The sequence below is a fragment of the Neoarius graeffei genome, chromosome 17, assembly GCF_027579695.1.
Source record: "Neoarius graeffei isolate fNeoGra1 chromosome 17, fNeoGra1.pri, whole genome shotgun sequence".
Lineage (NCBI taxonomy): Eukaryota > Metazoa > Chordata > Actinopteri > Siluriformes > Ariidae > Neoarius > Neoarius graeffei.
Window position 1 is genome coordinate 64,847,914 of NC_083585.1, and position 14,399 is coordinate 64,862,312.

At 42.8% G+C, this 14,399-nt stretch overlaps 1 protein-coding gene across 1 annotated transcript in view; it reads left to right on the top strand.

The window, feature by feature from the left end:
- The first annotated feature begins 8,142 nt into the window (after positions 1-8,142).
- Positions 8,143-14,399, top strand: part of LOC132864429 (tripartite motif-containing protein 16-like) — a 79,786-nt gene continuing 73,529 nt past the window's right edge. Inside the window, exon 1 of the mRNA XM_060897844.1 lies at positions 8,143-8,727. Coding sequence (XP_060753827.1) covers positions 8,143-8,727 — 585 coding nt within the window. The remainder of the gene's footprint in view (positions 8,728-14,399) is intronic.

Sequence of the window (14,399 nt, forward strand, 5' to 3'; positions counted from 1 at the left end):
TCTAAAACCTCACAGAGACCCTGAAAATACACCTGAGAGCATCTATTTTCAAAAAAGTTTTCCAGGGGGGGCATGCCCCCGGACCCCCCTAGTTTCGCTTTGCGCCATTGGCGCTCAATTATCTGTGTTTTACCATGCCAAAATTTAGGGCTTTAATATTTTTCTGGGGAAAACACTGTATTGTCAATAAATGTGGTTGACAAGAATAGTCAAGTCAAGTTCATTTGTATAGCACTTTTAACAATAAACATTGTCGCAAAAGCAGCTTTACAGAATTTGAACGACTTAAAACATGAGATAATTTTATCCCTAATCTATCCCCAATGAGCACGCCTGTGGCGACGGTGGCAAGGAAAAACTCCCTCAGACGACATGAGGAAGAAACCTCGAGAGGAACCAGACTGAAAAGGGAACCCATCCTCATTTGGGCAACAACAGACAACATGACTATAACATTAACAGTCCTAACATAAAGTCAGCTTTGTTGATGCTATAAACCCCCCACCGACGGAAACCCAAGCGCAAAACCGTTCACAACAACCGCAGTCCCAAAGTCAGCAAGTCAACTGCAGTCGCCAGCCACAAAAGCACCACTGCAAGAGTCCAGAGCGTCCTCCAGGCGCGACCCCCAACTGTCCACATGGGGCCGCCCTCCACAGGAGCAATATGATGAGACTCCAACCAGACACAGGGCACCAGGATGGATCAGGCAGGTCCAAGGAGTAGAAGAGGTCAGCATCTCGATCCCAGGACCGACATGTAACTCAGAGGGAGAGATTTTTTTGGGGGGGGAGAAAAAAAAACCCTGGCATCTGGAGATGATGGCATCTTTTGTTTCAAGAATGCGTTTCAACATATAAAATGTTGAGTTCCACCTGGTAACACACTCTTGTTTGGGCCTCAATTCGGGCAACTCCATCTGGTGCTGTGTGGACTTCAGCCTCTCTGCAGCTACTGTGCTTCTGTGGAAAAACTCCACAATAGCCTTTACCTTGTCCATGGTTGTTTTCACCACCTTCAGGGAATCTCTTATCATCAGGTTTAATGTATGCGCCAGACACGGGTGGTGGGTCCACTTCAGATTTTTTATGGCTTTGGTGATGTTTGCAGCGTTATCACTCACACAGCACACCACTTTGTCCTGTACTTGCCACTCATTTACCACTCTTAATAGCTCCTCTACCAAGTTTTCTGCAGTGTGTCTGTTAGTGAACTCAAAGCAGTCCAGCAGGCAAGATGTCATCTTGTAATTTTCAATAAATTGTCAAGTGACGGACATGAAAGAACAGGTGGTTCTAGAGGTCCAGCAATCAGTTGTCAGGCAAACTGGTGGAGCTTTTTTCACCCTGTCTTGGCATAATGCACGTTCTGTGTCATATAGTTTTGGGATCATTGTTAGGGACAGTGTTTTTCTACTGGGTAGAGTGTACGTGGGATTTAAGGCTTTGACAAAACTTTTAAAACCTTTGTCCTCCACAATGGAAAAGGGCTGGAAATCAGTGGCAATCATTTTAGCCAACTCCTCATCAATACTGTGCTGTTTGGCTGGGGTCATCTGCTTTGGTATAAACTGACTTATTTTGCTTTGAGTTGCAGTAGGAGGGGTTATTATACTTGTACTACTAGTAACTGCTGCAGCAGTTGTTGGTTTGGGACCAGACACACCAGGGTCAGCAGACGTTGAGCCAGCTTGCCCTCTCTCCTCCAACTGCACTGTGGGATGGACAGTTCTGATGCGTCTGTGCAGGTTTGTGGTGGAACCTGCTCTTACTGTTATTTTCATTTTACAGTGAAGGCACTCTGCTCTGCTATTCCCAATATCTTTTAACTGCAGCCAGATGCTGCTTCGTTTATGGGTGTCAGTCATATTTACGTGTTTTTGTGACGTACTTGCACTGTCCTCACCGCTGTCTACTGTCTCACTCACTGACGGGGACGGACAGACGCTCCACCTGACTGTCGCGTCTGTCCCCCTCTCTGTTTTCACATAATGGTATGATCCTATATCCTCACATGTGATTGGCCACAAGGCCACCATGTTGCCAATCAAAACAAAGTTCTGCCGTGAGCAGAGCTGAGCCACTGAGAGTGAGAGCTAAGCAGCGAAAGGAAAAAAAAAGTGGGGAGCCGGCTCTCACTTGATGGGAGTTGGCTCTTCTGATTCACTACAAAGCTTTTGCGCATGACACATCACTAGCTGCAATCAATCCATTCCCTTTGAGTGTAGGAATGCCGACACTTGTTGCTCCACGGAGTTGCTGCCCAGTTCATCAGATTCTCCCTCACTGTTTTTAAATGTCACTGTTTTGCATATGACCTGGGTTTAATCTGAATCCCAGTGACGATGACGTCCTTCATCCTGGTGTACTGTTCCAGTTCAGCAACTCTGCTTTCCAGGTGGGCGAAACACTGCCAGTCCTTCTCGGCGTTCTGCAGCCTGAGCAACTTCACTTCCGTCACCAGGTCCATGATGGCTTTCTTTTGTTTAATAACAGAAACTTCCTCCGCCAGAAAGTTGAGTGACTTTTTAATGTCCTCGCCTTCCTCAGCTGTAAAGTTCTTTTTTTGGAAGCATAATTCACCAATAAAGCCATCCAATTCATTAAAATGTTTGGAGAGTCGTTTCCTCGCCTCACTGCCTTTCTGAAGTTTCCCGCCAGAGGAGTTTTACTTGGCAACAGAATGTATCTGAATTCTGATTGGTTGTTGTATCTGAATTCTGATTGGTTGTTATATTATTGCCCTTTTGTCCTCTTCTGGAAAAGAGAGGAGGAGGGGGGAGTGAGTGAGTGAGTGACAGGGTTCTACAGAGAGAAGTTTTTAGCCACTGCTTTCAAATGAACCCCCTCGAAAACCAATCAGTTCAGCGGATGTGTGGACTCGGTATGTGACGTTTTCAAAAGAGAGGCAGAGTAACCAAAAATTTCTGATCAAGAAGGCGGAGGCTGTTATGTTTATTACATGAAAATGTTTTATTTGATTGCTTGTGGCCCAGACACCTTTTAATGTCCACATCACCATCGGGTTGTTGTTTTATATAAGTTTGTTTACATGAACTCAGTCAGGGCTCTGCAGGTCTTAACTGAAGCACTTCAAATTCAGGGTTAGCGGGCTGCTAAAGTTTGCAGGTGCTTCACAAGCAAGACTCGGTGCAATATTAGCCAACATTAGCACAATTTTATATGATGTAATAATGTCTTTGTGACCTTAATGAACACCGGTTGTTGTCAGTATCAAGTCGGATTGTTATTTACATGCCACACAAACTTAGAAAAAGTCATATTCGTATGTTGTCGTCAGACCCATTGCAACAAGGTAGGCAAACTTGGCAATTGCCTAGGGCCCCAGCCCTCAAAGGGCCCCCGCTGCCTAACGACTGGTTATGTATTCAATAGTAATGACAACTTTTTGAGCGCGGCAGCGCAGAGCCTAATGACACTTGTTGAAATACCCTAGTTCCAAGGGGGGCCCCTAATGCACAACAGCGCCACCCTACATGCTTTGGCCGAAAAGTGCAATGACACTCTGTTGTCAACCCCTCAATGCGCATCTCCGTCCAGTCAAGTGGTTGCAGAGCTCCGCGGCAAAAAAAAACAAACAAAATCAAATATGAAGCGAAATTACCCCTCAGGGAGCCAGAAGAGAAAGATGAAAAGGGAAGAGGAAGACAGAAAAAAACAAGACACTGGTAAGTGAGAATGTACACACTCATTAATACCAAGCGGGTCGACAAGCAAATTTGGTAGCTAGCTTACGTTAATGGTAGTTATCTTGTAGACAGTGTTTATAACAGTGATGTAAACGTTGTCATGCACAACAGGCTTACAAACTTGCAAGGACTGGCTAAAAATTCTAATATGTGCCACACAAATAGGTGAAAGACTGTCAACTTCTCCCAGATTAACTTATTGTGTTTATCAAAATGTCATAGTCAGAGTTAGTTTCAGCGAGCTGCATGGCTTTCATCAGAAGTAGCTAGTGTGTCATGAGCATGAATGGAGTAGGACAGGGGATGGCTCACAAGAAAGCTCTTTTTTACATAAATAGCCTATTTATGTAAAAGAGTGGCACTGATGTCAATTGAATGTGATGTCCGCAGGTCTTTGGACATGGAGGGTATTGTGGCTGCCTTTGCTGAAGCCAAAGCCCGCAAGCAGCAGTTTTAGACATTTTGCCCATGATTCTAGTTGTGTATTCTTAAATTTTTATGTGTTTTTCTATACCTTTTGCACTTTTCTGTGTGTGCTGGTTCTTATTAAGATTCTTATTCATGTTTGTAATCATTTAATCATCATTTGAAGTTATTTCTACTTGTGTATATACTGTAAATATTTAGTGTAGTGTTATTTGCACATTTTATGTGTGTATATTTTGTCTATTCTTGTGTTTCATTGGGTTTGATAATTATTTATAATAATGTAAAGAGTTAATTTATTAAGTAAAAATCGTAAGAATGATTACAATATGTGTGATGTTTATTTATTAAGTCTTCAGTGGGTAGGCGGCCATAAGGCCTTTCGTCGGGGAGGGGGGGGGGGGGGGGGTAATTATGGGCCCCAGATCCCCCTTTGCCTAGGGCCCCCAAATAACTTGAAACGGGCCTGGTTGTCGTTTTGACACACTGAATACAAACTGTTATGTGATTCATTTTACAAGCTAATCTAACATTACATTCCTCAAGGACAGTTTGCTAGCTTGCTAGCTAGCAGCCAGTCACTGCACTGCAACTGCACTTGCTAATTGACACGGTAGCTAAACTGCTTGCTGTTTTTGTGACCACGCCCCCAGAGTGAATATTCATGAGCAAGTTTGTGTGGTGTTTCTCCCAGTGGAAACCTACAGGAACCATTTGTGTACCGCGCACAGAGCGGGATTTTTTTTTCTTCAATCAGAAATATTTGTAGGGACATGCCCATACCCAATTCTACGCCTGTGGTCTGTACAATGGAGCAACGTGGTGTTGTCTTTTCCCCATTCAGTGGATCCCCTGGCTGGATAACTGTTGCATGCTGGGAGGCCCCGCCTCTGACAGAGAGCCGCGTGAGACGACAGAAAACAGCGCAGTGTTTTATTCAGTCAGTGGGTCAAGCTAAGGTGGGGTTTACATTAGACCATATCAGCGGATCATCAGATTAACGTTTTTAAAACGATTAGCGTGCACACAGCAACGTCAATACATGATTCACATGCACACAGCAATGCCAATACACAGATACGCTAATCACATGACTAATTCGGCACGTAAGTTGAAATGTGTCAGTGTGGCTCATCACTTCCTCCTCAGCGGCTGTGCTCCAAATCACTCCGCCCTGAACAGCGAGTGCCCTCTGGAGGGTGCACACTCCGGCTGTGCGCAGCTTACAGAGCGCACGAGTGTAGTGCACGAGCAGTGATTCGGGACTGAGCCGCTGTGCGCAAGTCACTTACCACTTGCAAGTGCAAGCCTAAAGACCATCATAACTACACAATGGGCAGTATTTGCATCAGTATTTGCAGTATTTTCATACTTTTATACTCTTTAATGAAAGGTGATACAAGGCGGAAGTCCGCGCCGTTTTTCAGCAGTCGCGTCACATGACCAACGCCAGCGAATCAGGAAGGTGGATGTCACAGTGACGTTGTCCAATGACGACGCCAGCTAGAGCTCAGCACAGCGTATCCGCGTATTCTCAATGTTTACACAGCACCGGATCAGACACGATCTGGATTGAATACGTGGACCCTGGCGGATTCCCGTTTCCTGGCGTTTCCAGGAGTTTTAATGTAAACGGACAGTGCATCCGCGAAGAAAACGAGACAGATACGGTCTAATGTAAACTTGGCCTAATACTCTGGCGACTTCCCTGTGTAGATTATCTCATCTCATCTCATTATCTCTAGCCACTTTATCCTGTTCTACAGGGTTGCAGGCAAGCTGGAGCCTATCCCAGCTGACTACGGGCGAAAGGCGGAGTACACCCTCGACAAGTCACCAGGTCATCACAGGGCTGACACTTATGGCCCTTTTCCACTACCCTTTTTCAGCTCACTTCAGCTCGCTTCAGCTCACTTCAGCCCGACACGGCTCGCGTTTCGACTACCAAAAACCAGCACGACTCAGCTCGCTTCAGCCCTGCTTAGCCCCTAAAACTCGCACCGTTTTGGAGTAGGGCTGAAGCGAGCCAAACCGTGCCGAGTGAGGCTGGGGGCGTGAGCAGACACTCCCCTGTGCACTGATTGGTGAGGAGGAGTGTCCTCACATGCCCACACACGCCCCGCGAGCGCGCTGGGATCTGTAAACACCGTAAACCCGGAAGAAGAAGAATTACGAATTACGAGAATTTCTGAAGCCTTATGCGCCTCGCCTCATCTATACGCTCTTGCCAGTATCTGTCCGCGTTGTCGGTGACAACAAGCCACAGCACCAAGACCAGCAACACTAACGACTCCATGTCCTCCATGTTTATTGTTTACTATTCGGGTCGTGAGACTACCGCTTAAAAGCTCACTGATGTCACTGTTTGCGCTGCTTAACGACATCACCTGACGTCCACCCACTTTTGCTAACTCCACCCAATGTGTCCACCCACTTCCAGCCAGCACGGTTCAGCGCGGTTGTAGTCGAAATGCAACTCCAACAGCCCCGCTCAGCCCGACTCAGCACGGCACGGCTCAGCCCAACTCAGCCGCGTTTGTAGTGGAAAAGCGGCAATAGACACAGACAATCATTCACACTCACATTCACACCTACGGTCAATTTAGAGTCACCAGTTAACCTAACCTGCATGTCTTTGGACTGTGGGGGAAACCGGAGCACCCAGAGGAAACCCACGCAGACACGGGGAGAACATGCAAACTCCACACAGAAAGGCCCTCGCCGGCCACGGGGCTCGAACCTGGACTTCTTCTTGCTGTGAGGCGACAGCGCTAACCACTACACCACCGTGCCGCCCCTGTATCACAGTATTATAAATTTAATGTTCTCATTTACATGATAAAAGGGGGAATTGTAGAGTAAATTTTAGTGTCACACTGTCTTGTAATTTTCCTTTTCACTGAATGTTTCCTCTTCAAGGACTAATGACTCAGAACATTCAGCACCGCAATATGTTAATCTTATCATGCTCTTTATGTGCATAGCGGATGTGCATACAAACCAGCGATTAGAGAAGATCCAATCAGCTTTAGAGCTGGTCACACTCTGGCATGTAATTGCAATAGATGTAATGCAATAGATGTCTCCTTTTTATCTAGTAAAGAGTATATATATATTTGAGAACAAAGGGACAGTATGAGTGGTGTGCTGAACCCTTATCACCATGTGTCTGTTTCTGCAATAAACCTTCTTTAACTTACAAAAGGACGAGACTGGTGTTGGTGTTTGTCATTTTTCAACAACATGTGTTGGAAAGATCTTCAGGAGCAGCATCAGGGCCATTTCTGACTTTAATTTTAGTATAATGTGTTAAATGGATGTGAACAAGAAGTCAGGAAATGAGATGAGAGGAGAAATTTTTATTTTTTAATTTTGATCAAAAACACTTCCACTGTTGAGGTATTTATAGATTTATTTTTAGAATGTACTTACACACACACACACACACACACACACACACACACACTTTTCCCCTTCTGCTTTTTCATTTTATCCTTGGGCATTTTTTGATCATTTTATTTTTACTGCTTGACCATTTTGTAGTTTATTAGATTATTATGGTTTCAGAATGGGATCAGAAATTTAAACATAATGTAAGTAAACTATGTGCAAATATTACAACAAATTCAATATAAAAGATGTTTTTAAATTACAGTTACAGATAATGGATGGATGGATGGATGGATGGATGGATGGTCAGATCAATTAATCACTTCAGAATCCTGTTCATGAGAGAGAGAGAGAGAGAGAGAGATGTGTTCATTGTTCATTTAAACTATCACTGGTAAGATTGTTCAAGTCTATACGCCCTGTAGGAAATACACACACACACACACACACACTGTTTCAAATCTCTTCACACTGAATAGCAATTTGCTAACATAGCCAGGCCCCTACTGACACATTACAAAAAAGGGGCTCTCTCTTTAAAGCCACGCCCACTCTCTCTGCCACACAGAACACAAACAGAAACAGGAAGTTCAGTTTCTCTCTCTCAGTACAGGAAAATGGCAGAGGCTGGTATTTCAGTAGATCAGTTCAGCTGTCCAGTGTGTCTGGATCTCCTGAAGGAACCTGTAACTATTCCCTGTGGACACAGTTTCTGTAAGGTGTGTATTAATGGCTGCTGGAATCAGGAGGATGTGAAGGGCGTCTACAGCTGCCCCCAGTGCAGAATGACTTTCACTCCAAGGCCTGTTCTGTGCAGGAACAACATGCTGGCTAAAGTGGTGGAGAAACTGAAGAAGACTGAACTCCAAGCTGCTTCTCCTGCTCACTGTTACGCTGGACCTGGAGATGTGGAGTGTGATTTCTGCACTGGGAGAAAATACAAAGCTGTCAAGTCCTGTCTGGTGTGTCAGGCCTCCTATTGTGAAGCTCATCTTAAACCTCACTATCAGTCTCCTGCCTTTAAGAAGCACAAGTTAGTTGAAGCCTGTGCAGAGCTCCAAGAGAAGATCTGCTCTGAACACGACAAACTGATCGAGATCTTCTGTCGTACTGACCAAAGCTTCATCTGTTATTTGTGTATGACGGATGAACATAAAGGTCATGATACAGTTTCAACTAAAGCAGAAAGAAATGAAAAACAGGTGAGAACTGGACATCATTCTTCTTTTCCAAGTCATTTTATACAAATTCTATTTCTAATCTAATTTCTATTCAGTGGATTTAATTGGTTCTCTGACTGTCATTCTCTGTGAAGTAAATTTTTATTTCCAGTCAAACAGTAATATGTAAAGAAATGTTAAAGAGATCAGACCAGTCAATGTGCTTTAAACACCCAACAACCTTTTTCCAGCATTTTACAGCTAAAGTGCTCACGTGACTGTGTTAAAGCCCTGTAACTGGATATCATATTTCATAACATTTAATGATCTGCAGGTAAAAAAAAAAAAACTTTATCTTTCTGAATGTGGAAATTGGGTGTGGTTCTCTTCCGGTGGAATTGGATGTGGTTTTGAATGTACACACAGCACCTTAAAGAAGTAAACCTGACTATGACTCTGGATTTTAGTGCTGAACAAATAAATAACTCCCATGAATCCAGATGTGCACTGTGCATGTCTCCCCCCTCTAAACTCACTGAGAAATAAAAGGGAACAGTGATGACGCGCACTGCTCTCAGATCAGTCTTCTTCTTCTGTCAGGTTTTATGGCAGTTTACAAGCAAAGTGTATTACCGCCATCTACTGGACTGAGATGCAATCAAATGGATGTCATTTCAAAGAAAAATTGAATAAAAAGGAAAAACAACAAACTAAATCCTATTTGCTAATTTTGTTTCTTTGATAAATGTTATCATAGTACAAGTGATGTTTTCTGATCTAGGCTCACCTAATAAGGTGTCTAAAGAAAAGGCTTTCTTGACTGCGTTCACTTCCCTCTTCAGTTTTTCTCTTTGTCTGTAGAATTTTAAGCACCTTAAAAGAACATGATCTACATCCTCTCTCACTCCACAAAGTTCACATTTTCCAGATGGATGTTTGTTTACAACGTATAAGCTGTTATTTAATCCAGTATGGCCTATTCTCAGTCTTGTAAACCAAACCTCCTCCTGTCTGTTTGGGTAACTCGGTTTGCTACTTGAGATATATTTTTGCATATTATACAAGTGTCTACCTTTCTTCTCCTTATCCCATTCAGCTTGCCATATGTTAACTTTGTTTAATGAGTACCTTAATGTGCATATCACGGGTAAATTCAGGAGCAAGATCAATGTAATTCTCCTATTTTATATTAAACTTTGGTCAAATATCTGTAACATTCTGCATTTTTTTTTTTTTACCTTGCGCAATACCAGAAAAATTCAGTTGAAATCAAGCCGTTTGAGGCGGATTGGTCTGCCTCTGAAAAAACTTGGCATTTGAATTTCCCGGGAAACACTGATTTTCGTGACGTCATCTGCGGGACGCCTCCCTCTGAATCCTACATCAGCACTCGTTTGTTTCTGAGAAGACGACCTGGTGGTTTTCTGCAAATTTCTTCAACGTTATCGCGTAACTATTAAAATGGTTAACAGATGTATCGTAGGAGGGTGTAGCAACACCTATCTTGATGTGATTAGTACTCATCGTTTTCCAAAAGACCGGACAATGAGAGAGAAATGGGAGCGCTTGGTCTACACAGGCTGTGCACTGAAACCGTGCAAAGCTCGCGCAGCCTGCTGGCGCTTCCGCAGGTGACGTCACGATTCTGGCTCCAGACTCCCTTGGGATTTTTCCAGACGCGTTTGGTTATTTTATTTTTTTCTGCTGTAGACAGATGGCCTTGTGCAAAATTACCCTTCTGGATGAGTGTGTAAAGGGACATACTTTCATATAAAAAGAAACTAAATTGGTCCAGAATATGCACTTTAACTTCTGATCTACTGAGTGGAATACTTAACTGAACCTCCTCTTCTTTGGTTGCCTCTTTTGCTAGCTTGTCTGCTTCCTCATTGCTACCAACTCCTTTATGGGCTGGAACCCATACAAACTGGATTGATATTCCCTGTTGACTGATTGCAAATAAGATATTAATTTCATTCAATAAGTCCTGTTGGTATGACGATTCTCCACTTTGAACGGATGTGAGAGATGACACAGAATCAGAACAAATAACTGCTTTAGGGGGCCTAGTTTCTTCTATCCACTGTAATGCAATGATAATGGCTGTCATTTCAGCTGCAAATATAGACAGATGATCTGATGTTCTCTTTTTAATAGAGATTTTGTAATCAGGGATATAAACTGCAATACCTATTTTACCCTCTGAATCTTCAGATGCATTTATATAAACCTGTGTTGTATTATAGTACCTACTTCCTAAATATTGCTCTACGTTCTGATACACTCCTTCACATTTACTGTAGCTATCTCTTTGGTTTCCTTGATCACCGTAGGGGAGCAAAACAACCAAGGTGGAGTTGTTACCAGGGGCACAGTCTTACTACAAATGATATCATCTATTCCCAATTGATTTGCTAATTTGTTACCATTCCATCCAAAGCTACAAATCTGGGATCTACCATACTCCCAACACTCATTGAGAACTTTTTTTATTTGGGTGTGATGCCTCATGTCCGTTTAAATTAATCCAGGAAGCCATACTCAACTTAAGATGTCTGAAGCTTAAGGGCATTTCTCCTGATTCTACTTGCAACGCTGGTATGGAAGAAGTTCTAAATGCACCACAACATGTCCTGAGACTTTTAGCTTGCATTCTCTTGAGTTCATTAAGCAATGTCTCCGATGCTGAAAGATACACAATACAGCCATAATCTGAAACTGATCTTATCAGTGCAATATAAATTATTTTAATGGCCATCCCTGAGGCTCCCCAGTTGTACCCTGATAAACATTTCAAAACATTAATGCCCTTTTTGCATTTCTCAATTATTTTCTGAATATGTTCCTCAAATGTTAACTTGACATCAACCCAAACTCCCAAGTACCTAACAATATTAACTTGCTCTAAGGACTGGTTATACAACTTAAGCTCTAGTGTGGGACTTACTCTTTTCTTTGAAAAACAAATAAATTGAGTCTTTTCTACAGACAAATGAAAACCCCACTCACATGCCCATTTTTCTACCTTGTTGATAACTAATTGCATTTTAGTTCTAATATCAATATTTTATCCTTTTATTCACAAAGCTCCATCATCAGCCTATAATGCTCTATTGATTCTAATGTCATCTATTTTATTAAAAACATAATTAATCATAATGTTGAACAGTACTGGACTGCATACACTACCTTGAGATGTTCCATTTTCTATTGAATAGATGTTAGAGAAGTTAACCCCAACTCTTAGTTCTATTGTTCTGTCCTTTAGGAAGTCTCTAATCCAGTTAAACATCTTGCCACCAATACCCATCCTATTCAGCTTAATTAACAACCCCTCCTTCCATAGCATATCATACGCTTTCTCTAGATCAAAGAATGTTGCTAAAACTGATTCGTTATTGACTTGTGCTTTCCTTATTTCATTTTCTAAACATACAAGAGGGTCCACTGTAGTACGTCCACTACGGAACCCGCTCTGGTGTGGGGAGACGACCTCTTTTTTTCAATTTCATACACTAGCCTTCTAGTGATCATTCTTTCCATAATCTTACATAAATTAGATGTTAATGCTATTGGCCTATAACTTTTAACTTCAGTTTTATCCTTCCCTGGTTTTCCAATCGGAACCACTACAGAATGTTTCCAACACAAAGGCAATCTACCTTGCTCCCAAATCTTATTAAAAAGACTTAAAATTACATATTTAGCCACATCATTGACTTCATTAATCATTTTATAACATATACCATCTTTCCCTGGTCAAGTGTTCCTAACCCCATTTAACGCTCTCCTTAGCTCAAATAATGTAAAATCCTTATCAAGTACACTCTCACTTATTACCTGCTTTTCCAGTAACCCTCTATTCTCATCTATTACTTTAACTCTCCAAGACAATTCTTCATCTGTGAATTATGAACCTTAACAAAACTTTTCGCAAGCATCTCTGCTTTCTCTTGATTAGTTACTGCCTCCACATCATTGTTTTTAATCACAGGTAAGGAAAACTCCCTTCTAATGCCTCCCATCTTTTTAATCACGCTCCAAATATCATCCCCTTTGACTTCCGCCCTATTTTAGAATAGAAATCACGCCAATATTTCCTTTTAGCTTCTCTTATAATTCTTTTAACCTTTTGAATGTGTTTTTTTTTTTTGTATTCCATTAAATTGGTATAGGAATGGTTTGATTGAACAGTTTTGAAAGCTTTATTTCTAGCTTTAATTGCTTCCTTACAATCATCTGACCACCAAGGTACCATTCTCTTTTTCCTCATCCCAGAAGATTTGCCAAGAACCTCTTCTGCTGACTCATAATCTATTTGCAATGATTGAGTTTAACTCAGGGCGGCACGGTGGTGTAGTGGTTAGCACTGTCGCCTCACAGCAAGAAGGTCCTGGTTCGAGCCCCGTGGCTGGCGAGGGCCTTTCTGTGTGGAGTTTGCATGTTCTCCCCGTGTCCGCGTGGGTTTCCTCCGGGTGCTCTGGTTTCCCCCACAGTCCAAAGACATGCAGGTTAGGTTAACTGGTGACTCTAAATTGACCGTAGGTGTGAATGTGAGTGTGAATGGTTGTCTGTGTCTGTGTCAGCTCTGTGATGACCTGGCGACTTGTCCAGGGTGTACCCCGCCTTTCACCTGTAGTCAGCTGGGATAGGCTCCAGCTTGCCTGCGACCCTGTAGAACGGGATAAAGCGGCTAGAGATAATGAGATGAGATGAGACATACCATCTAGCATCTCTCTCAAGATTCTTTTACCAGGGTTATAAAAGTTGATAATCTTAGTTTTACCGACCCAAATCTCAACCAGAACTGCTTCAACCTCTTTATCTATATTTAAAGCTCTGTAATTAATCCCCTGCTGAATAAATGTGGCCACTCCACCTCCTGCAGTATCATATACTATTCAAAAAAAGTAGGGGATATTGGATTTACAAGTAGAATGAAATGCAGATCATGAGGTCACAGGAAGGAAACAAATGACAGAAAAACATTCAGGAAACATTTGTCAATTTATTCGAAACCCTGTGTACAGTCAGTAAAGGACAGATTCTCCAGAATAAGGGTCAACACAAACACAGGGTCACACAGCAAATTTACCACCATTTTGAAACCGAGTCAGTAGCGGGTAAAACCCCCTCGGTTGGCTAGACAAGCTTGAATTCGGCGTGGCATACTCCTAACGAGACGTCCCAGGTCATTTTGGGGAATGTTATTCCATTCCTGTTGCAATGCTGCAGCAATTTCTTGGACATTGGCAGGAGGTTGTTGGCGTAGCCGCTGTCCAAGCATGTCCCAGACATGCTCGATGGGGGAAAGGTCCGGACTGAGTGCTGGCCATGGTAATCTGGTGATATTCTGCTGCTGGAGGTAATCTGTAACGATCCTGGCCCTATGACATCTGGCATTGTCATCTTGGAAAATGAAACGGCGGCCATAACGACGTGCAAACGGCACAACATGGGGTGCCAAGATGTTGTCCCAGTAGTACTGCCCTGTGACACGTCCAGCAACAACATGCAAGTCTGTTCTGCCGGCAGCAGTGATGCCTCCCCACACCATTACAGAGCCACCCCCATATGGATCATGTCTAATGACGTTAACATCGTGGAAATGTTCGTTACGTCGGCACCAAACCCTCCTGCGTCTGTCCAGGAAGTCCACAGTGAACCTCGACTCATCTGAGAATATTACGTGGTTCCATCGATGATTATCCCAG